The sequence below is a fragment of the Carassius carassius genome, chromosome 14 (genome assembly GCF_963082965.1).
Source record: "Carassius carassius chromosome 14, fCarCar2.1, whole genome shotgun sequence".
In the NCBI taxonomy this organism is placed as follows: Eukaryota; Metazoa; Chordata; class Actinopteri; order Cypriniformes; family Cyprinidae; genus Carassius; species Carassius carassius.
Window position 1 is genome coordinate 13550679 of NC_081768.1, and position 25321 is coordinate 13575999.

The following is a 25321-nucleotide window of genomic DNA, read 5'->3' on the forward strand; positions in this document are numbered from 1 at the left end:
GTGTTTGTACTGCATATATTTATTATATATATATCTTTATTATATATATCTATGTAAAGACACACACATATACAGCATATATTTATATTTATAAATATTAATCAGTTGACAGCACTACTCAAAAGACGTGATGTGTCTCACCTTAAAAAAGCTGCTGCTCCGGTCCATGAGACAGGACTGCATCATCATCTCTGTAGACATGGTTGAGTGTACGTTGCTCTTCTGTGTCAGGCTGGGTCTCTGTGGATCACAGACACATTACTTTATCTGAAGCCCAAGCAGAGGAAATCTCAACCCATTCAACACGGATAGGCCAGAGAAAAAGGCATACAGGACTTATAGAAGGACCCTGCAATACATGCACCTTAGGCACACTCTAAAGTTCATTAAAAGCCCTCTTCTCATTTGACTCATTTCCTACCAGATGAATTAACTTGAACTACTCCCTTTATACACACAATATTGTCTTATACTGTACATACACAGTCACATGCTCAAACACATCTTGTCCTAGATTGCTCATAAGAAGATGTGCAGCCAATATTATCTGTTACAGCCAGGGCTAAGAATTTAACATGTTAATTAATAATTACTGTAAACTGTGTAAATTGTGTTAGCTAAGGTATAAAATTATACACACACACATATACATATATATATACACACACATATATATTTATTTGAATACCTTAGCTAAAATAATTTACACAGTACATTTTGCTAAGAGATCATGGGAGAACTGGTAAAGCAAATAGAGATGACAGTCTGAGTTCAAATCTTTTGTTCGCCCATTTTTGTAAAGAAGTTTTCAAAACAGCCTGAGGCCTAACACAGGGAGGGGGATCAGCTGGGAGACTGGCAGAGACAAAACCAGGGCAAAGGTCAAGCTGTGAGAAAGGGTGGTGGAAGAGGGAAGGGTAGACGAACATACAGCATTCTAATGCACTTAGTCAGCTGTGAATGCACTGCTCAGCTCAGGTAAGAATCAAAACCAGCTCCATGCACAAGAAGAAACCCCTGGAATGTAGCGATGTATCTCTGAATGTATCTCACTGATTTTAACTCCTGCTTTTCGTATGGGATAGTTCACCCAAAAATGAAAATTCTGTCATTAATTACTCCCCCTCATGTTGTTTCAAAACTGTGAGACCTTTTTTCATCTTTGGAACACAGTTTAAGATTTTTAATGAAATCCTAGAGCTTTCTGAACCTGCATAGACAGCAATGTAACTGAAATTTCCCAGGCCCTATTGAGGATCAGAAAGCTCTCTTTACAACTAAGGTATAATGGGTTCAAACCATGAATGGGCTTAAGTGATTACAGGCTGGAGGGTCTATGGAGGGAGCTTTTTGTATTGTACACAAAAAAAATTTGACTTCAAAACATTTATTACACATTCAATGCAAAAGTAAGCTGCATTATTGCGTCCTGCCAGAGAAATTGTTAACAAAACAGCTATTTAAACAGCCCCACCACTCAATGCTGCCTCTGCAGGTCACATTGTTAGCAATGAGCAAGCATCTCTCTCCTGCTGAAGAAGATTGTCATCAGCTGGAGCAAGAGCCAGCAATGACCTACTTCCAGATGCTGCAGAACCCCAACACCCAGAAAGCTTTGATACAGCACAGTTGTCTGAGTTATGCACTTTTCCTCCACAGACAGCACGGTCTTGCAGTGCCAATCTGACTCTGCTAACCGTCGACAAACAAAACACAAAGCCTTTTTTCACTGGTTTTTTCACAACAAAGCTGCTGTCTGTGTGCTGACACTGTAAAGGAAATCATGGCAAACATGTGCAGCTCAGCTCACAAAGTCTTTGATGTGACCATCAGAAGCTTTGAAAAGAACCAGCATCTCCCCTCAAACCATTTCTTTCTTCTGCACAAATCGCTATGGGCTCTTGTGTCCTCCAGAGCCAATTTATCAACATTGCTATGTTCAGACTGTCCTCTGGGTGGAAGGTCATTCAGTAAATCAAAGTCTGGAATTCCTTCACCCAGATCCGCGAAACAACATCTCTTTACATATTCAAAATCTATCTTATTTTGTCATGTGTTTTTTTAAAGATTAATAATATTAATAGCCTAATTATTCATTCATTGTACTTTATTTACACACTCAACATCCATCTGCATAACAATAAAGTTTTATTATTGTTGTTGTTGTTTAATAATTTTTATAACATTCTAATAATTTTCATAATAATTATTATTATTTATATTAATTTAACATTTTTATTTATTATTATTTTGTGATTTAATAATAGTATTAAAATGTTATTTATTCATATTAGTATACTAAAAATATTATTGAATAAAAACATGGATTGATAAAATTATTATAGAGGAACAAAGCCCAAGTGTGATGCACAAAAACTAAATCTTCACCTCATTAAATTGATAGTCCACTAGGGCTGCAACAATTATTCTGATAATTGACGATAATCCAATAATCTAATGAATATTAGAATGATTTTTTCATCGTCTCAATCTCTCTTCTCCAAATCAATCCCACAGTTCATAGCTTTTTTTCCCTTTCTCTCATTTCCTGACTAGTTGTCACACTCAGCGGCAAGCCTCAGTACAATCCAAAGGGCACAACTCTCACAACCAACCAGCTTTTTGGGAAAAGATACAGCAGTCAGTGAAAACGAGATTAACGTTTTTATGCTGCTGTGGTGATGGTTTTTCAGGAATATCTGGAGATGAAAGTGGGGTACAAGAGAAACCTGAGTGAGTTCAAGGTATTTTACTGTGAAGCATCTTTCCTGCGTTGACAGATATGGATTGAGTTTGAATGTTAATCTACTCCACTCTGTGAAGGGGCTTCACCTCATGTTGTTGCTGTAATGAGGCATCACAACACACATTCATCTTTCCCCGGCAGGGCTGAACAACAACATTTTTTTTGCTTACACTGCCAACATTACAGTCCAAAGCTATATCCATAAACATACATAAGTTTGCTTTAAAATGATGACATATGATGCAAAACAAGTGACAGTTCCATAATCTGGAGCGACACTTTCTCACAATGGCCCCAGGACATCAAGCAAACCGTTGTTGAGCCTTGCTCAGTATATCATCCAGAAAAAGCAAGCTGTTATTTACCTTGCATCATCCGGTTTCTGTGCCTGTATCTGTTTTTCAAAGACTCTACAAAATGCAAACTCGCATACAGCTAGGTGAGTAAACAGGAAACCCCTAGGACTGCCAGCACGGGCAGAATAAACAGGCTAAGTTATTAACTGGTCACTGGAGCACAGACATGCAGAAAGAGAAAGTCCAGTTCAATTGGTCATTTATCTCCCTCGCCCGCTCTCATCTCAATAGGGATGTCACGGCACTGGGATACATGGAAAACTCCAGTTGAAAGGAACAGCCTTTGTTAGTGTGCCATCCAAAATGTCAACATCTGCAAACAACAAAAATTAGAGGCAAACCTTTTATCCTGTTCCATCAAAACAGGGTCATTTGTTATTGCGTGCTGGCTTGTACCATTGAACAAAATGTTCAGCATGCCAGTTTGTGTATGTACAGTATGTATATATGTATATATATATATATGTGTGTGTGTGTGTGTGTGTGTGTGTGTGTACGTAAAAGAAAACTGGGATGAGCTCTTTGGACCCACACAAAGGCACATCTGAACTACGAAGCACAGAGCGTCTCTGTGTCCTGCACACACACACGCACAAATAACAGGTGCGTGGTAGCAGAGAGGATTTTCTGTAGTCTGGAGAGACCTGGCAGGGCTTGACAGGAAATGGAGCTTGCTAGCAATTAAAGGGGCTGAGCCATAAACAAAGAGAACAAATATAACAAGAATGTGAGACACGACTCGTATTTCTGGGATTCTTATCCTGGGCTGATGTAAACACAAAACAAGAACTCTGAGTGCAGTGCATCTTAATATAAGAATGACAATGAACAGTGGGACAGTGACAGTTTTTAGGACAAAACAACATGTCACTCTAAAATAAAATAAAAACACTTGCCAAAACATTAACAGCCTTGGAAATTGCAGGAGGCAAGTGCAGCATGAATTAGAAACAAATCCAAATGTGACTCACACTAACAAAAAAGGGATAGTTTACCCAATTATAAACATTTCTGGAAAGGTTTCTTGTATAAGTTGTATTCTGTACAAGATTACCATTTGTGTTTTCTTGTGATTATACATTTACTTTATGTTACTTCTTGTGCAATAATAATGCAGCATATATTTGCACTGCCATTCAAATCTGTAATATTTAAAACATTAGTACAATTTAAATTAAATTGTTTTCTATTTACTCATCTGATGGCAAAGTTGAATTCAGGGTCAAATGCTCCTTAGGCAATCATAATTTGGTGCTCAAGAATAATTTATTTTCATTATCAGTGTTAATGTTTTTGTGAAAACCTTGATGCATTTTCTTTTCAATTCAATTCAAGACTTTGTTGTCATATGTACAGAAGACTGTCAGTTACACGTGACCATACAATGAAATTCTTACTCTGTGAATCCTCTCAGCAGCCAGTGACATACCGTAAATTAACAAAAGACACAATACATAAATTACAAATTTACAATTATAAAATTAGTAAAATTATAAGATTACTAATAGTGCAGAATGCAAGAAAATAAATTATTGCATGGTTAATAAAACGTTCAAAAGAACAGCACTGATTTAAAAACAGAAATCTTTAGTAACATTATAAATGTGTTCATTGTCTTTTAGATAAACCAAAGTTTTAATTTCTTTCTATAAGTTTCCATTAATGTTTTGTGCACCAGCAACAGACATATTTTCCATCCTTTCTCAAAACTTTGACATAAATGCCCTCTGATTGGCTAAACTATTCACATGTTAGATGAGAAAGAGCACTTACAATGTTAGTGGTCAACAGTTTTGAAATCAAAGTGAATCCGTATATGCATTTAGCAATTGAGCAATGGACTTTTCCCCCATTCCAGTTAATGTAACCAACAGAGGAAGTCACAGTGTGTTACTGAATGACGAAGTCTTTCCAGTCCTGATGGACTGGAAATGTGTTGGTTTAGACTCAACATGTGATTCCCAGCTAATGAAACCAGAAGTGCTGTTTGTATAGGTTATGCAGCTAGTATTGAAGAGACCTTGTGAGTAATTTTAAACAGCAAACAAATTAAAGTCTAAACAAAAGTCTACAATAAAATATGTCCACATGCAGTGCAGAGGAGTTTATAAATCATCCAAAAATGACTTTAATCATAATTATGCTAAATGATTTCATTTCCCTTGAGTTTCCTATATTCTTCTTAGAGAATTTTACAACCGACTTAACTGTTAACACATCTACAATATATGTTCAAGACCATAACTAGGACAATTAAAGCACATTTCATACACACATTTAAAGAATTATACTAATAAATCATCCTCAAGTCTGATGCAGTGGTTAGACAGTATGTGAGAAGGGGAAGGGAGAGGAAAAAGACACTGGGTTTCTATTGGATAATGAAGTCGTCTGGCACGGCGTTAGAACCCTGCTGTTATATGGCCCTCCAACACACAAAAACCCGGCTGGAAAAAATCCAGCTCTGCTCAAAGCCTGTAGAGCACTCTACCCTCCCATAGGGGATAACAGCCTTGAGGGACAACAACAGTTAAAATCTTCACACGCTACATTCACCTCTGCTTCAGAAACAACATCAATATATTTTATGTGCGCAACCTCAAGACTTCATTCAAACAAACTGATTTACTCAAAAACGCCTACGATTGTTTCTTTTCAGATACATTGACAGATCCAGGTGTCCTTCCAATGGAGTGACTCTCATCAGTTGTGTGGTCTGTTTACAACCCAAATGATGTCACGTTGCACAACCATGCAAAGCCATTTTAATAAAATATGAAATATAAACTCACACCTAGATTAGATCTGTTTGTTGTGTCAGTCTGTTATGCTGACACCATCTTTGATAATTACTTCAACCACTGTCACTATGGTTACAGTCATTATCCACGGTTACTGCAATCACAGAATACCCAAATTAAACTGCCCAACACTATTTTGATCACTCTTGTGTTTGGATGTTACTGTCAGTTTCGCAAGTTATGCCAGTGGATGGCATCACTGATCATTTACTCAACCAATTCAGCCGACCATATTGATTTATTTAGAAATGGGACTCTTTATGATTGATTCATTTAAACATTTACTAAACCCTTTTGTTCGAACAATAATTCATTCAAAAATTAAATAAGTGAGGAGTCATTGAATCATCTGATTCACTCAAACGCATTCAGTCATTCAGAAACAAAGATAGTGACATGTCACTGAATCATTTACTGACCGATTTGTTCAAGCTCACTGCCAAAGGAGTTTGTGTCAGCTCTGTACCAACTGTTTTCGAAACTCTAAAATGTCCGATCTCCATAGTAAATTGAGTGACACACAAGTAAATTACATTTTCTTTTTTCTTTCAGAATAATGACATTTACAGGCACAGCTGCAAAAGCAGACAAAACACTAAAAAAACACACTCAAAATAGCCGCAGACTTCAGCACAGACCAACAAACCCAAACCACCTGAATGCCACTGGCCAGACTTCATAAGTGAAGGCTAAAAGACCATTTAAACCTGATTAAATACATGCACTGCCTCTCACAACATGGGATGGGTGTGATCCCCAGACAAGAGAAGCACATGAACACACATTCAGAGGGAGCAGGCAGAGGCCAGCGCTCTACAGGATGTGGCCAGCTCCACCCCACATAGCATGTCCCAGAGCAACAACCAGACAAAAATGAGGATCAAACAACGATTTATACATGTGCTGACAAATTCCAGACTCATATATCGGGCTGTTCTTGCATTTAAGTGCTTAGTGCACATCTTTCATTCGGTTTCATCAAGTTTCCTTTCCTCTGCTGCCCTGAATCTGGCTCCAAACGCACCTTTTTGATCAGCTTAAAAGTTTCCTACTCCTCAGAACTTACCCTTTCTCTCTCTCTCTCTCCATTTTCTAGTTTCTGTGTCAGACACAAAAAGGTCTCTCCTTCAGACGGTGCAGTGGGAAGTGTGAGGTGATTCCGTGGGAAAGGCTCTTGGCAGACTGGCAGCTTCCTGACTGCAAGAGCTGATATCATTTCTAGAGTCCTGGACTGGATACTAAATGATCTTCCCAAGAAGAAAACAATTGCTTCATCTTACGCTATTATTATCCTTCTTGTCTTCAGAAAAGGTCTAAAGCAGGTTATCATCATAAGAAGAGGTTTTTAGTGCCCTCTTCAATCCAGTCCATGTTTAAGTTTTTTTTTTGGTTTCTATAAAACATAACCTCTAACCAAAACAACAAACCTGTTTGAAGGTTTTTAAATACCAAAAAGCAACGTGGAAAAAACAAAACAAATGATCTTTGCTAAAGCTGGATTCCAGCCCCATCACATCATCCAAAACTCTAAAATATGAGGATGTATGGTAGTTTAAAGGAAATGAAACTAAAAAAACGTGTAATATTTTTTAAGGTATTTTCCATGTTCATTAACAGCTTAATACATAATTTGATTTTAAAAAAGCATGGTTACAATAAGACGTCTACAAAGAAAATGGACAGACATCAAACTCATATTTTTGCAAAGCAATGAAATCATCCATAAAAAGTTATCCAAGCTATAAAGTTGTAATATCTGTGGGCATTGCCAGTATATCAACAAAAACATGATGTCATGCCTTCAGGTAAAGCTGCTGATTAGATTGTTTCTGGCTGTTTTTTTTGGTCATAAATGTGTAGGTAAGTTGCTTTTTAAGGGGTAAGTCCAAATAATTTTCTGTGGTAATTCACATTATGGCACAAAAGTTACTGGTTTATCTTAACTGCACTGAAGCTGAAACATTCCTTTAAGAGAAAATGAGGTCTGTATGTGCTGAATACAGTCTAACTTCAGTGGGGAAGACAGATAAACCATTAGATCTCGCTCATATAAATCACACTTAAGAAAGCAAATGTGTGAAGCCAGCTCCCCTTACCTAATCTCTGCGCTTTCCTTTACTTTAATGTATAACTTCCTGGTCTTCGTTCATCAAGAATTCCTCCATTATTTAATGTCACTGTTCCTATAATAAATAAAGACAAAAATTTTTTTTTAGCCTTTTCACCACATTTTCAGATGCGCACAGCCAAGCAAAATTTTGTAAAATATTCAGTGTGGACACAAGAGTTATGGGTCGGTAGGATTATACTCATCAAAGCTGCATTTATTTGACCAAAAACACAGTAAAAACTAGTAATATGGTGCACATTTTTTATAAATGAAATGGTTATTAAAATTTTAAACAAAATGTTCTATTTCAGTGTATTTGTGTCTGCAAATCTGATTACAGCAATTACTTAAGTCTTCAGAATCACAAGATCCTTCAAGATTCACTATAAATCACTATAATGCTGTTTTTGTGCTCAAAAAACATGTCTTATTTATGATCAATGTAGAAAACTGTTAGTCCTTATTTTATTGACAAAACCGAAATACAATTCAGAATTTTTTTATTTATTTAATTATTTGAAAATATTTATTATTTTGTAACATTATAAATCTTTTGCGGTCACCTTTGATCAGTGAAACATAATAAAAATATTAAAACTACGTGCGGTTTGACACACTACACAGTATCACTCTTTCAATTCTGTGGTTATACTAAATATCTCATTACCTCATTATATCTCTCACTTTGCATTCATTGCTCTGATCGGCTGACCACAAGAGATCACATTTCACTTCAAAATTGTCAAGCTATTTAATCATATACCCACCACATTCTCTGAAATCAGTGTAACAACTCTCAATACTGTCAGAAGACACTAAAATTATGTTGACAAATTATGCAGTACACGGAATTACCATAATGAAGACACCTCAGTCACGGCTGACACCTCAGCATTTGAGTATCACTCAGTGGTCACAATTCTGCCAAACTGCAGCTTAAATAAAGAAAATATGACTGCTATGTAATGAAATGGATCAAAACATTCTCTTCTATACTAATCCAATGGCAGTCACTGCACAACTCTAAATTTTTTGTCAAATGACGCATGTTCTGGGCAAAATCAGTTAAAGTAACTTCCCTTTGCCTGAGACTAATCCTCTTAACAGGCCTCAGAGCCACTGCTGAAATATTGGTGGAGAAGAAAATGAAAAATCTGGTGGCACGATTTTTGAAAAAAGTCAGTAATGAATGCAATCAATTTGTATGACAACAATAAAAGAGAATTGTGGTGGATAATTAAGCACACTCATTATATCACAAGGACTTTCCATTGACTTTTCACAAAAAAACTAAAATAAAATAATGACAACAACTATTTTTATATTCTAATTACAGTTCTACAATGCTGGTTGCACGTTGAAATATAGCTCTTCCATCACTTATTCTTTTTATTTTGGTTAGTCAATCTGTTAAATTACTTTGATCATTATCTGCAATCATTAAAACAGCCTTCTTTTTTTATTGTTTTATTCTACATTCATCGTTGACTGGAAAAGACATAAATGTTTTGGCTCACAGGTTTGTGTCTTTTCCCATCAACGATGAATGTCAAATAAAACTGTTTTCGTGAGTGTGGATCATGATCTTCTATGTTACATTTTGATTACGCCATTATCCTATTTAACTCACAGGGGTTGATAAATTTTTTGCTGTCCAAAGACACGACTATATTTTAGGAGATGCCAAAATTTGGCTAATCTTTTACAACTACCTGTTATGATGTAATAAACTCTTTAAAAAAAATTGAAGCAGTGAATCTACTAACTTGACCCCTACACTAGTTTACTTCCCTCTCTTTTAGAGTTGACAAAGAAACATATAAGAGGAAGTGCAAGCAGTTTTCCAGTACAAAATGATATGATCTTTAACATGAAATTTTGCATAAAAACTTATACTAATACAAAAACACACTATTCAAAAGCTGTACTACAACTTTTCTTTTTCTTGGAGACATAATTATCATATATACCATTCACCTAAGAAATATATGAATGTGTTTAAAAACCAAAGCTGATTCATATTCATTACAGCCTTTGTGGGTATTGATGAAGTCTAGAGACATATACTGTAACTCACTAAGTTTTACAGATCATGACAAATTAGACTTTCCTTGATGTCATACTTAAAACTTTCAAAACATCATTATGACATTCAACAACATAACATCACATTACAACGTTTAACCAGAGAAACCTGCATAACACAGTTACCTACTGACAACAAAAACAGTTTTGCTTGTCCACAAAGCAAGTGGTAGTTACTAAAAAGAAGTCACCAAAGTATCAAACCCAGCATATTTAAAACAACATTTCTATCACTAGTAATTACGTGTTTATAAAATATAACTACGAAACATAAAAACAAAACGTATAATATATGCTCCAAACGCTTTTAACAAAAAATTAAGATTTTTATTATTAATATTTTAACAAGTAGGCTAACACACACATAAAAAGAAACATTTTACATGCATTTCAGACTAAACTGTGATCGAAGACAAAAACACACGCCACAGAAGCTTATAAACAGTAGTGTTTGGGACTCACCTCGTCGGGTTGAAACCAAAACAGCCGCTAGCAAAAGAGCAGTTACGCATTTATAAGACCTGGATGATCTTCCTCCAAAGGCTCAGTTGGTGTGAACCGTTTTAGATGTTCTTACACGACTGAGTCAAGGTTGTTTCCTTGTAGGCTACTTCGCGAGGAAGACTCATATCTGCGTTAAAGCATGCGACCTCTCCCGGCAAAAACAAACTCTAGGAGAACAAAAGTTGATGTGCATTAAGTCTCACGTCACGTGTTCCAGCTGGGAATGTCTTTGGAAGGGAAAAGCCTTTGTTAGCCCATTGAGAGAAACATGAAAGAACCGGAAAGACAGTGGAAAAACTATGAAGAACCAAAGCTGCACAGATCAAAACAATTAAGTAAATGACCGGTGGGCTAAATATTTAACTTCCTTGAATCATTTATTAAGGCAGAGAAACCAAAACAAAAATTACCAAAATAACATCTGTTTTTATTATATACGTGATATTATAAATATTATGTCATTTCCAATAAAATTATTATTAATTATTATTAATCAAATTAGGCCTACACTTAAATAACGATGATTAAAATATTAAACACTATAGTGATAGTAAAAAAAATAAAAAAGTTTTGAGGGACTTGAAGGAAGATTATGTTAGATCTTCTTGTACTTTTCTGATATTAAAGGGGTCCTATTATGCTTTTTCATTGACTTGAATTTTAGTCAGTGTGCAGTGTGTATGTTTGGCCATAAAAAAGATCTACAAAGTTACAAATCTCAAAGTCCACTCCAAAAGGGAGATAAGGCACCTCTTTTAAGGCACCTCTCCGGGTTTTGTGATGTCACAAAGCGGTCCACTAGAATATCATTAAAATAATTCCCCCTTATGGAAATTTGAATGGTTGGGGGTGGGAAGGGGCGAGGTCATGGTAAGAACCATGATGTCCCATTCGACAGCTCCAGACCATAGACTGTACAAAAACATGGACGTATTATCCGTGACGTCATCTTGGAACGGTCAACTTGACGTCATTCACCATACCCTAGGTTCTCACAGAGCCGTTGCTGGCAAAGAATGAATTTGCATATATATGACGCCACAAATAGTCACCGTGCATTTACACCACCATTAGCGAGAGCCAATAGCGACTTTGATGCTTTGCCCATTGGCGAGAGCGTCAAAGTGGCCAGAAGTAATTATATAAAAAATGTGAGTCAGTGGTGAGCTTCAGCGAGCAGCAGAGTTGAAGTCAGATAAACTTTAAGGCCCCGGTATACTTCAAAAGTTCGTTTTGAGTTCTTTTTGGCAGTTCGAAACAGCTCACCAAAGCGAACTTTCTGGAGAAGTTGTCTCCTAAACACCTTTGAGCTGCCATTGGTTCGTTGCGGTTACGCAATCGGTGGGTGTGTTCTGAAACTCCACCTTCTTTGAGCCGCAGTGTTTTGTTTTGTTTTCTCTGGAGTGTCGACAAGCTGAGCTAAACAAATATATCTGCACCTGTGCTATTATGGAGGAAGAAACCTGCAAAAACAATAAATAAATAAATACACAAATAAGTTTTGTATTTTTTTTTTTTTGTATTTATAAGTTTTGTATAAAAAAAAAAGTATAATACTATATGTTCTGTTGTTTTCTGTTGCATTACTTGAGGAGAGATGAAAACATTAATACAATAATAAAATATTTTACAGTTAAACATTATTATACTGTAAATACATGTATGGCAAGTTAAATGACAATGTAAAATAAAAATACACAATATTAGATTCCTTTATTGTCATTGCAGTACAACAAAATTAAGTATTTTTGCTAAAATAATATTACAGTAAGTTACGAGCAAACTTCTTCCAGCTAGTTACTGTAATTTCTACAGGAAGTTTTTTTTTTACAGTGTATATATGAATTTACAGTTTACTTAATAAATACCAAAAATCTAACAGGTGTGCAATATATTTAACACCTATATTAACACTTTAAAGTTGGTTGGTTAATCTTTTACGACCCGGTCCTGCAGGTTTGCCTTATACAACATTAGGAAGACCCTTCCTGTCAGAGCAAGCCACCCAACTTCTTGTCCAAGCTCTTGTTCTCTCCAGACTGGACTATTGTAATGCTCTCCTGGCGGGCTTTCCTGCATGTACTGTCAAGCCTCTGCAATTGATCCAGAAAGCAGCAACAAGGGTTGTCTTCAAAGAGCCAAAAAAAAGCTCACGTTACTCCTCTCCTCATCATGTTACACTGGCTACCAGTAGTCGCTCGCATCAAATTCAAGGTACTGATGCTAGCCTACAAGACGACCACTGGCACAGCACCAACATACCTAAACTCACTGGTTAAATCTTATGTGCCCTCCAGAAGTTTGCGCTCTGCAACTGAACGACGCCTTGTGGTGCCATCCCAAAGAAGTTCAAAATCTCTTCGTACAGCTGAATCTTTACTGATTTTCAAGAAACATCTAAAGACTCATCTCTTTCGACAGCACTTAACCAACTAATACTCAGTGTTGGGAAGGTTACTTTGGAAATGTAATAGGTTACAGATTACAAGTTACCCTGTTTAAAATGTAATAGTAGTGTAACTTTTTCAATTACTTTATTAAAGTAATGTAACTAATTACTTTTGAGTACTTTTTGATTACTTTTCTAAATTTGTGAAAATTAAAGAATAATAAATAAAAGCATATACATCAACTTAAATACAGTTATCTAATAAGCATGTGACGTATTCTGTGTAATAAACTCCTGAAACATTGGTGTTTTTTTGAAACTGCTGTCTCTGTATATGATGATAGTTTTCTCAAAATAAGTAAAATGCACATGAAATGACACAGAGCAGTTCTAGAAATTATGTTTATGTGCTCGTGTACTCCTATATTGAGGCACCAGAGGTTGAAAACACTGCGAGCTTCAGTAGACCTATGTGTAGTAAATGAAACCATGTCTTTGCCATTAATTTACAGGAGGGGCGGACTGGGAAAAAAATTCAGACTGGAAAATTCAAACTCATACAAACAAATTCATGGACAAAACTATTTTTTGTATGGACCTGACATAAAAAAGGTTTAAATCTTTAATTTGGGGACATGCAAAATAATTAAAAGTTCTCTCCTGAACTGCACCTTCACTTCCATTTTTCACTTCAGTCTCTTTATTTAGCCCTGTTATCCATCTCTCTCATGACTTTAATACTCAAGATTGAACAAAACTATACTTTACAATACAATACTCTACAATACTACAATATCTTTATAGAAAAATCCTAATACTGTACACGAGTCATGTTTTTCCCTTACAAAAAATTACCATGCTTTTATTAGCCTATATTAAACTAAAATAACCTTGTTTTTTTTGTGCAAATGGATTTGTATTTATTTTTAAATAAATACATTTGTAAAATAATTTTACATTTTTGGTTATCACAGTTAAACAATAGTAACCATTTTCTCTGGAATTATAGTTAAATATTAAAATGTTAATTTTCGTAAGGGTTGTGTTGTTGTCTGTCGTAGCTCCCCCTAAACCTATAAAAAAAATAATCTGAATTTTTTTTTTCAGCTAAATTACTACTGTAACATTACAACAGATAATAATGATGTCCTTTATATAGTATTTTGAGTGATGACTGATGAGCAACGTGCTGCTGCTTGATTAAATAAATAAAAAAACAAAGACAAAAAAGCATCTTTACAGATGAAACTGACCTGAAACCCTGAACAGTAGTTCTGCTTCTTTGCTCCAGCTGTCCACTCTATTCTCTCTCTCTCTCTCTCTCTCTCACGCATTGATTACTCCGAGTCTGATCCAAACCGTTTGGCGGAGGCGCGGAGAGCGCGCGAGTCATGACTAACAATTCATGACTTATTAGAGATTTAATTATTAAATGGCGGATTCGCAAATGATTGCTTTAGTACATTCGGCAGGCAATTATACAATAATTATATTAAATAGTGGGGCAAAATCGGCTGCCAGGTCACCGGGAATTGTCCCGGTTCTCCCGGTGTCCAGTCCACGCCTGATTTCCACACAGACACGCAGAATGTGCAAGTCATATATTGCATTTTTGGGGCTTTATATTCACAGACACTAGTCCATGTCATGTTTTGATTCAAGTGTACTGACCTACTTTTGATTTAGTCATCTAAAATGTGGCATATTCCATCTGCGTTAGGCATCCTGTTTTTATGACTGGATTCTACGAACCAGACTGTATTTCCGCATCCCGGAAATTATTAGGAAGGTATGTCTCAGAATAGTCAGTGCAATTTGGGAAAGAAATCAGTTAAATCTGTATGTGGATGTGTGTAAATATTCAAATGTAATCCCCTTTGTGATCGTAACAAATTTCATAAGTAACTGTAATTTAATTACTCATTTTTCTTAGTAACTGTAACTAACTACAGTTACAATAATTTATAATTAAATTACGTAACGCCGTTACATGTAACTAGTTACTCCCCAACACTGCTAATACTAGCACTTTTCCTTTTCTTGTCTTTTCATTTATTAAAAAAGAAAAAAAAACCTGGCTATGCGTTCTAAATTAGACTAACTGAGACTTGTCATGGCACTTGTATAGTGTTGTTGTTCTCTTTTTGACCTGATTGCTTCTATTGTTCTCATTTGTAAGTCGCTTTGGATAAAAGCGTCTGCTAAATGATTAAATGTAAATGTTTTATGACTTAGTAATTCTCCTCAAATGCTATTGAGCTTTAAATTATGGCATATTTTGTGCTTGAGCCCATATTTGATAAAGAAAAAATTGCAATATTTCTGTACAAATTGACCATTTATTTTAATAAATAATACAAATCTAAAAAGTGTGCATTACACTGTGCGATTCTGAAGTTCGGAACTTTGTGAGCCCTCTGGAACTTTGTGAGCCCCTTTGAAAATCATACGGAGACAGTCACACACGACGCAAATTAACTACGATTTTACAAACGCGCCATTCATGAAAATATGGATTCTTCTACTAAATAGTTTTCTTTGTGGCAGCTATGGCTTGTGACGTCCAAAAAAGAAATGAAGACATGGCAAAGAGAATGGCTGAAAAGCAGAGAAAAGCATGTAGTTTCCGTTCTTCATAAACAACCTGAGGTGAGATGGCTATTTATGAAATTCTAGTTGTTTTGCCAGAAATACAACAGGTAATGTTATGTTCATATGCACGATTTGGGATAGCAAATACAAAATAGAGCTGTATAATTAACTAAAAATACTATATAGGCTATACATACATAATATGTGGGTTTTGTCATCTTCGGTTTGGTCAACTTCAGATGGATCGCCAATGAACAGCGCTCTCTTCCACCCTCAATACGCATGGCTGAAGTGCCCTTGAGCAAGGCACTGAACCCCCAGATGCTCCCCGGGCGCTGGATCTATAGCAGCCCACTGCTTCGGGTGTGTATTCATTGTGTGTTCACTTCTCACTGCTGTGTGTGTGCATTCATGGTGTGTTCACTTCTCACTGCTGTGTGTGTGCATTCATGGTGTGTTCACTTCTCACTGCTGTGTGTGTGCATTCATGGTGTGTTCACTTCTCACTGCTGTGTGTGTGCATTCATGGTGTGTTCACTTCTCACTGCTGTGGATGGGTTAAATGCAGAGCACCAATTCTGAGTATGGGTTACCATACTTGGCTAATGTCACGACTTTCACTTTCAGAGGGAAAGCTGCGCCCCAGCTATGACACAACCGACAAAGTCCATGGCTGACACCCTCTCATTAGTATGTTGTGCAGAGAAAAAAATAAATGTGAAACTACATTCAGAAAAAAAAAAAAATAATAATAATAAATTAGGATGAGTTTAGCATTTCCTTAAACATTTCCCATTTGCCCACCAATTTATTTAATTTATTTGGCTACTTTCATCACACGTTTAATTATTTATATATAAGAACATATAAAGAAGAACAGATGCATTAATACACACATTTATTTATTGTTTTTGCAGGTTTCGTCCTCCATACTCCATGACGACCCAAAGTTATGCAAAAAGCGACGCAGAGAAACATCCGAGACAAGTTTTCCAAAGCCATGAAAAGAATGAAAGGAGAGAGTAAAGATATAAGGTACAAAGTCAATACATGTGTTTCAAATCAATATAACACCATACTGCTGCTGCTGTTGTTCTTTTAATAAGCGAATTTAAAGGGTATACGAAATGCCAAACGAATATACAATAATAAACCTTTGTTTTATCAAAAGTAAATCATGACACTGCATATAACACAAAAAGGTGTAACAATTTATATAGTTTAATAAAATAAATGAACACTAATAAAATAAAGTAACAAACTGACTCCATTTTTTTTTCCTCCACATCATGCTCAAGTTTTCAGACTGCCATTCACACTTCCCAAAAAGGACTGATTATGGAATGGATCTTTTGTATTGCAAACATGATACTTGCCTCTGAACTGCTGCTAATCATTATTCTTTTGTCTATAATATTCTGACAATTGGGGCCCGTCTCACTCCTAGATGACCTACACTTCTTCATTTCATTGTTGTTTTGTTTAGGGGATATGTGCGAGCTTCGTGACACGTTTACATTAATCTACACCCCGCCTCCAGCAGTGTGGGGGCATTAACAGTATACCATCGCTCAGCCCTTTCGAACTAGCCTGGTAATACCAAACTCTTCTACTTACGTAGTCTGGCTACTTTCAAACTTCTTTTTGCCCCGAAGTATTCACTTTATTCCACCACGCCCACATTTAATACTTTGCATTTCCTCATTTTGCCATCCGACTTATGCTAACCTGATGCGGCACATCCGGTAACTAGTTCAGTAGTTGTAAGATTGTTTATAGCTAACTATATAACTGTTCACTGATTCAAATTTAGCGCCCTCATCCATTGCCTCTGGTGCTTCTCTTCTTTAGGTGGTGGGTGTAAATTGTCAAGTGCACCACAACACAACACACAGATTACTTCACATTGTGTTCGTTACATCGTTGGTGCAATTGTTTTTTAATACAATTGTTATGTAGCCCCTAACTGAGCATTTAATACTTGATATATTTGCGTTCTGTTATCTAGCCACTAGCTTAGGTACGTCAGGTCCCTCAGCCAGAAGTAAGATGACAAAACGAACGCAATGGCAGCACCATTGCTGCAATGGAAAATAAGGTGAACCACCAAGCATGATAGCATGTTCTAGAACACCCCGAAAACAAAATCAAGACTTTGTAAAAGAGCATTATACTGAAGTAAATTGAGATTAAAGTGTCACATAATTTGAAAATAGTGGCTCAATAAACATGAAACACTCAAATAACACAAATTAATTCACCACAGAAAAATGATAGATACATAGTTTTTAATGTGTTTTTATATGTTCCAGGAAGCAAGAGTTCTTAGAAAACTGTTGGAAAATGGTCCACCTTAACAAAGATACCAAGTGAGTAAGTGCATTTAGCTATGTTATTGAGAAAAGTCATTAAATTACATTTGAGTTTTTTTTTCTACAGCAATCTGACATTTTCTGTGACACTTATTAATTCTTTAATGATTGAAATTCTTAACTCTGGTGTCTGTTTATTGTCATAACATTTGCAAAATGTATTGCAAACTTTTTTATGGAAATATATTGGCATCAGCGTTTAAAACAAGACATTTTACAATATAATTAAAATAAAATTGCACGGGTAAAAGAATCATTATAACAGAATTATTTACATCTACCCATTTTTTTTAAGATTAATGCTATAATTTGAAAATCTGCAAATTATTCTCGTAACAATAGTATATTTTAACTTAAAGAAAACAAAGCAAATATTATAATAGAAAGAATGTAATATGGCAAAAAAGAAACAATTTGAAAGCCAATCCTTCACACTCTTGTCATTTCTTCATTCACTGATTTCACTTTACTTGTCTTTGGACATTTAGTCATACAACACTTAGTGTAATTATATTGTCACCTGAATCTCCCCAGAATCCAGCTGGTTATGATCCTCCAAACTACTGTCATATTTAGGACAGATGAACTCAACAGGTTTCCAATGCGGTCTTCGTCCACTTCCTCTTTGTCTAAAAGGGGCAAACCGCAACCATTTCTTCACCACATCAGCAAACTGGTGGTGCGTGGCCTCCTTTCCTACAGGTGTCCTTTTCAAGGCACCTGCAGAAAATGTGGTTAAAACAATCTTTCATATGGGAAATGTTGAGCATCCTAAAAAGTCAGTGATAAACCTGAAGATGCATCTGCACCGAGACGTGATTTTAAAGGCTGCTTACGAAACAAAACACCCTGCAGTCTGGTGTTTCTGAAGCTCCTTTTCTGTCCTCTGCCAACCCAGTTGAGCTCTGAGCCCACACTGAAAGAGAGAACAGCGTGCATTAGACGCCGAACCGCATCATCTACCGTAGCTCCGCCCATCCGTGAGAGATGTGACACCTATGAAAAAAAAGACAAAAAAAAAGAATAAATACTCAGTACAAATACAGGAGGGAACAGCCAGAAAAGTTATGTAGAAAAAACGAAAAAAAAAAAAAATACTAACACATGCAAACAATATTGTTTTTAACTATTATTTTGGACTACACAACTACCTCCATAAAATGTAAACTTCCTGTCCCGACTGAGGTTTACAAAGTAATATAACCTATTATTGCATGCACTGCAGTAATTGTAGAGTACACTGACAGTAATAATTTTTTACCATTCTCTTCTGAGCTTCAGTATCCTCTAAATGCTGCTCTGTTTCATCAAGCTGTTCCATTGTTCGTAGTGGCAGATCTACGTCAAGTGGCTCGTCCTCCTCTTCACACACCTGTCCATGAATCCTGGCCTGCAGGTCTTTCAGAACTTCCCATTGCCTCTGTTGTTCCTCCCTGATCTCAGTAAGGAGCGATATGATTTGTCTATGAGCTGCTGTCTCTGAAATTGTATGAAATGTATATTAAGTGAAGATTTACAGAAGGTTATTTTACCCTAAAATAAAAAATTGCTTTCAGATTTACTCAGCCTCAGGTCATCCAGGATACATAGGAGTTTGCTGGATTATTTTGATGTTTTTATCAGCTGTTATAACTCACATTCTGACGGCATCCATTCACTGCAGTGAATCATTTGTGAGCAACTGATGTGATGTTAAATTTCCCTTAAATCTGATCCAGTGCAGACTCAACCACAACTTCCAGAGTGCGAGTACAGTTTTAGTTTTTGCGTGAACTACTGCTTTAAAAATCAGCATTTACATCTAAACTGCTGCGTCAGTTTCATTTGAGGAAAAAAGAAATATTGTCAATAATAATAAAGGTAGTGGCTTGTGTAATAAATAACTTTGGTGGTAAATGTCAAAGGGTTTTATTAATATACATTTGATTAACTTAAAATCTAAATTTAAAATATATATATTTTTTAACAAGACAAAGTTCCATAATGATAGAAGGGAAGGGATGTGTAAGTCCGTTTCAAGGTAAACATTTTTTTTTTTTTACTCTTTTCACTTCCCAGTAACGTTAACATTACCTGATGTTGAGGACGCATCCTCGCGCATTAACTTTCCTCCTGCAGGATTGTAGGACTGTGAATCCGCGCTAAAATTCACCTCGGCCCGCCCAGGGATGTCTTCTGTGCTTCTGCTCAAGTCTCCTGGCAGAGGGTGCATAACCTCCTCAGACACCGCGGATCGTCTCTGTTCCATGTCTGCCATGTGTTTACTTACTAAACCCTCCGCCCGGCGGTTTATGGCCCAGTTCGCGCGACTGACGCTGTTTGGGTCCATATGGATGTACTTACACACTAACAAACAGAACTTCATGCAAAATGTAATCTCTTAACGTGAATCTCTTAATAAACACAGCGATATGAATGAGAAAAAGACGGAAATGGTTATCAAACTGTCCCCAGCCAGCGCACGTATCACGTTACGCAAACGTCACAGCAATGTTGGCAGAACGTTGGTAGTTTTGAATAAACTACAATTCCCACAAGCATAGCGGGCTGGTGACGTCACCCATTGCGCACAGGCGCGCACTTATTGACCTAAATCTAATTTTTTGACAGAAGTACATCTCTTATAATAGTCTTTGCAAATGATTACTCATAAAAGATGATCATTTTTGCGGATAACTACTAGATTAATATAATTAATCATTTTCACTTTATTTAGTTTTACATCCTTTTTCAGTGTTCTTTGTGAAATATAAATTTGAAAATCTAAAATTATATATATATATAATAAATTAACCATGTTAATATCAATATCAATAAAAATAAAAATGTAAAAAAGATTAATAGCCTACATTTAAACCGCTGTAGATTAAGTTAATATTTTTTGATTTGTATTAAAAATTTAAGGCAGCTCTTTCTTTCTCACTCAATGAGATCCATGTTTTTATTTCGCTGTTTTAAAAATTGATCAAGGAGCTGAAGCCTAATAGGCTATGTTTTTAAGATGTATTTGGCTATATTATATATTTATACTAATTTTATTGATTCATTTATTGATAAGTCATTTAAATTATATTATTTTGTCTTACTATTTTTGTCTTACATTGTTGTTTAGTCTTATGATTGTGTGGGTTCAAGGAAAAATGTGTATTCACGAGTAAGAGATAAGAGAATGTCTCCATTTCAAGGTTGTGAAGCAGTAATTTTCCATTGCTATGGCTTGTGATATAATAATAACACTTGGACTTGTGTTGGTCAGACCAATTCTGAGCATTGAAACATACATAAGATTATATATAAACTCAGCTTTTCTATTATTATTATTACTATACTTCATCTCCTGCTTCTGGCTTTACTCAGTGAACTTCTTGGCTAATAGAAGACAATTAATACAGTTCTAGGTTTTAGACAACTTTGCTGAGTTGTTCTGTTATAGATAAAATGAATATTTTCTGACAGGATCTAATATTTCTGGCATTGAGGCATGATCTAACAATATTTTCCTTTAAATCTGATATCACCAGGTTTGTGTAAGGGTTAAGGGCTATGTTTGAGGTTTAGGAAATATTATCATAAATAAAGAAATTGCATTTATGCCTTTTTACAGTAAAGTCAACGTGTATTTACACATGCCATTATGGCTGAAATGACAACAAGTGAACAAAAAGTGTTTACCTCAGCAAATATCATTTTTATTATGCTCAAGTAGCAAAAATGTACTCTGATATACAACTGAAACACCTGAACAAAATATTTTAGTAACTACCATTCTTTTTATGACTCCTGAAATGCAGAAGACATCAGTTACTTTGAATGAAATGTCTATTTTATGCTTTCATTGGAGAATCAAAAGCCCAGCAGTTTTCCACTGAAAAAAAAGAAGAACGAAAACAAAGAAAACATGCAATAATCTAAGAGGTTTAATTCCACTGCTGTCCGTCCAGTGCTCAACAATGTGTAATAGTAATGAACATAAATAACTCCTTATATTAAAATATCCCATGCGATTTAGCAAACCTAGGGTTTAATCAAACCCTCAACACAACAACAAAAATAAAATAAACAAATAAAGGACCCAAGCATTGTACAGTATCTACTGTATGAAAATATAGTCAACGGATATATACAGGCAAAGACAAAAATATGAAGACATTTTCATGTATGTATAATTATGTACATCAGCAATGCATCACCCTGTAAAAGTCACATTTTTTATTCAAATATGCCTGAATCTATGAAGAAATATCAGCAGACAAGAAAAGGAAATCTGAGGGAAACTTGTGTAATTGTGGGCTAATTGGTTGTGCATGCCCTCAATATTATTATTGTTATATTTGTGCATACAAATGAACAGCAGCGCTTTGATTTCCAGATGTGATGATGACCAAATATCATTTATCAGTATGTTAAAATCACTGAATCTGTAAATTAGTATGGCTGATTTTGCAACCATAAACATAGGAGTTAATGTCCCACAATCTGTAAGCAGCAGCATTCATAGATTTTGGAGCATTTTGCAGAGAAACCAATTTAGTTGCATCTCAAAGTCTCTTTTTACTATCCTTAATATTGAGCATAGAGTGCACAAACTCTATTAAAGCTTACTGAAATATTTAAGTAGCACATATATATATATATATATATATATATATATATATGCGATTCAAATAATGTGATGTGTCATGTTTAGGATTTACAAGAAAAAATGCAAACACAGTAATTAATTAATCTAAACATTATTGCATTTCATGAACAAAACTTTCATTAAACCCTGCTTTCCTGATGTCTTTCTTATAATACCCTGCTTTACAAAGAAGAAATTATAGACTAACAATCTTTAGCATCCAAACACAGCTTGTACGCTCTACTTGGATTACACCTAGCTTATATTTATCAGGAATATCACATTGCTTAAACCCTAGACCTGCTGTTGCATTTTTGGAAAGTAAACTAGGCCTCAATGTCTACTATGAGTTATACAGAAAACCAAATGTTCATATTTGATAATATATTCTGTCAAACTAGGGAAAAGTTATCTTTTTTTTTATTTTTTTTTTACATCTTTAAAAAGAATGCCCTACAAAGTTTGACCTTTGATTTTAAACATGCTAAAAGCACTCTTTGACAGTAAGCTGACAAATTAGTTTTGTGATCTAAAGAATATGCAGAATCACTTGAAGCACACTCTACAGACTTTTAAAAGCAGAAAACATGTCTAAACATTTTGCGTTACAAAATAGTGACAAATAGTAACAAAAAGTTACTTTTGTGATATAAAATACTTTGCTGCAATACTCTTCCAGATATGTTTCTACGTCATCTAAATTCTATTCTTAAAATATGACAAACAATTAGACACCCAGTATCAACCAGTGCATAAAACACAACATTTCCCTGCAATGTGCCTTCAGTCGAGAAAACCTGCATGAAGTTGCTAAGTTAGACTAAAACAGTCCATAGAATCGCTACTTTGTCAGCTCACTGAAAACCTCTGTTAGGAGAAAAAGTCCACACATCGACATATTGTGCCACAGTTAAAAGCTTACAGCTGTGATGCATTATGGCAGTGTCTTTTTCAAATCCCCAGAACCAGAGGCATACAAAACAAAGTATTTAAATAGTCCTTCTGAAAGAAGGGCAAGAAATAAGCCCCGGACACATCAGCATAAAGAACTCCTGAAAAATCCAATATTGTTAACTGCATCCTTGGAAATGAATTCTGATCCTTGTTCTGCTGAGAGGATTTCTTCCAAAAATCCTGGATAACTCTAAGATTAGAGAAGCATGCTAAGAGACAAATGACTTGACTTCTTCTAGAGCATACGGTTTGACTTTGCAACAGTCAACGTTAGCTTCATTTTACCAGGACACGTTCCTGCTAATCAGCTTCGTAGGTCTGTGGCTCACTCACTCCATTCACTCTCAAAAGGGAATGGACCGATCTTAAATGTCAAAACAGTTAAGTATAAAATATATATCTATCTATATATTTTCCCTTACTTGACAGCCAAAGTTTTGAGTGTTCAAAAAATCTTTACAGTTACCTCTGTCATGTCACACCGATATCAAATAGTAGAAACGGTTTTACGCATCAAGTCAAAGGTGCATCTAATAGGGTGCATAATATTCAGAGATGAAGGAGAAGGAATCCAGTAGAAAAGGCTGACACATAAGTCTGAAAGACAAAACTGTGCAGCCTGGCTGAAACTCCAGAACGGTCTCTTCTTTGGGACAGCTGTGGATTGGTTTTGTATCAGTACATCATAGGAAAGTAATGTGCATAAATAGCTTTCAATAAATTAATAAATAAACCTTTCTCTGTTTCAGTATATACAGAGTGTTAAAGACAAAAGAAAATTGAGAAACATCTATAGAAACCCATATATCACACAAGAATATTGTCTCACTAAACATAAATATGTTGGTCGTAGCATTCCAACATGTGTTTCCACACAGGTGCAAACAAATGCCCGCTGTTTATCTCTTTTTTTGAGTAAAATTTGATCTTAAACCTTTCGGTTTTATTACCTCCTCTGCACCGTAAACATTCTCATCTGAAAAATGTAGACACGAATGTCCCTGACATCCTGATCGTTCTTGTAATATGAAGGTGACGACTAGGTAATGCCCAAATTAAAAAGAGGACTGAATACAAGTATTTCCTAGAGGTCACCAGTACCTTTCAGCAAAATAACGAACCCTCATAAATCTAAATTTTTACAGACATTAATAAGTCCAGCCTCTTCTTCAGTAAATTAGCAGCTAATAAAACAAATACCATCATAAAATATATTTACATCATATTATTTATATATGTAATATGCAAAATATTTTGAAAAACAACAACAAAAGTATTCACATCAAACCAGGCAGTAGTCTTCATTTCCCACGTTCCTGTGACGTTAGAACAGTCTATACATCAGTCAACAGGACCATTCTTTACACACATCCTCTCTCTCCACTTGTAACACCACAGATCCAGACTCTGTCAATATTGCACCCATTGGAAAGAAAAATAGAGGATCGATAAAGGATCAGCTAGATCAATAAATAAATATTCCTTCAGAACGAGAGCCGGTCTGCCTCTGATTCGAGGACTTGTGCCATTGTCCTCACAAGGTCAAGGAGGGAGTGCCGGGAAAAAGAACTGTCTCATTCCTCGCGGCAGGTGGGCAGATTGACGAAGGTGAATATGTTAAACTCTATGAGGATGGAGAAACACAGGAAGACAGCGTACATCAGTAAACAAATGAAACCCAAACGCTTGTCCAGCTTCCACTTGTTCAAATGCACACCGAGAACCTGAGAGGGAAAGTAAGGGTAGATGGTGAAAGGTGGATTCATAGGACATTTGTTTATAATAAGTTTT

General features: G+C 35.7%; 3 protein-coding genes across 7 annotated transcripts in view; all 3 read right to left on the reverse strand.

Moving 5' to 3' along the window:
- LOC132157063 (ras and Rab interactor 2-like) overlaps window positions 1-10816 on the reverse strand; it is a 31689-nt gene extending 20873 nt beyond the window's left edge. Inside the window, exons 1-2 of one of the 5 annotated variants that reach the window (XM_059566211.1) lie at window positions 10561-10816; window positions 142-240 (exon numbers count right to left, since the gene is read on the reverse strand). In XM_059566211.1, the coding sequence (XP_059422194.1) occupies window positions 142-201 (60 nt within the window). In that variant the 5' untranslated portion in view covers window positions 202-240; window positions 10561-10816. Of the gene's footprint in view, window positions 1-141; window positions 241-3111; window positions 3135-7999; window positions 8143-10560 lie in introns of those variants that run through there. The other 4 variants (XM_059566214.1, XM_059566212.1, XM_059566215.1 and 1 more) reach the window with 4 other exon arrangements.
- Window positions 10817-17854: 7038 nt separating this feature from the next.
- On the reverse strand, window positions 17855-20438 carry LOC132156553 (uncharacterized). Its single transcript, XM_059565514.1, has 4 exons — window positions 20029-20438; window positions 19217-19434; window positions 18792-18951; window positions 17855-18675 (listed from the first exon to the last, which is right to left on the reverse strand). The coding sequence occupies exons 1-4, from the start codon at window positions 20318-20320 to the stop codon at window positions 18464-18466; spliced, it is 882 nt and encodes a 293-aa protein (XP_059421497.1). The 5' UTR covers window positions 20321-20438; the 3' UTR covers window positions 17855-18463.
- A 4020-nt stretch (window positions 20439-24458) lies between these two features.
- Window positions 24459-25321, reverse strand: part of LOC132157064 (sodium/potassium/calcium exchanger 3-like) — a 73484-nt gene continuing 72621 nt past the window's right edge. The window contains exon 17 of the mRNA XM_059566216.1: window positions 24459-25254. Coding sequence (XP_059422199.1) covers window positions 25105-25254 — 150 coding nt within the window. The 3' untranslated portion in view covers window positions 24459-25104. The remainder of the gene's footprint in view (window positions 25255-25321) is intronic.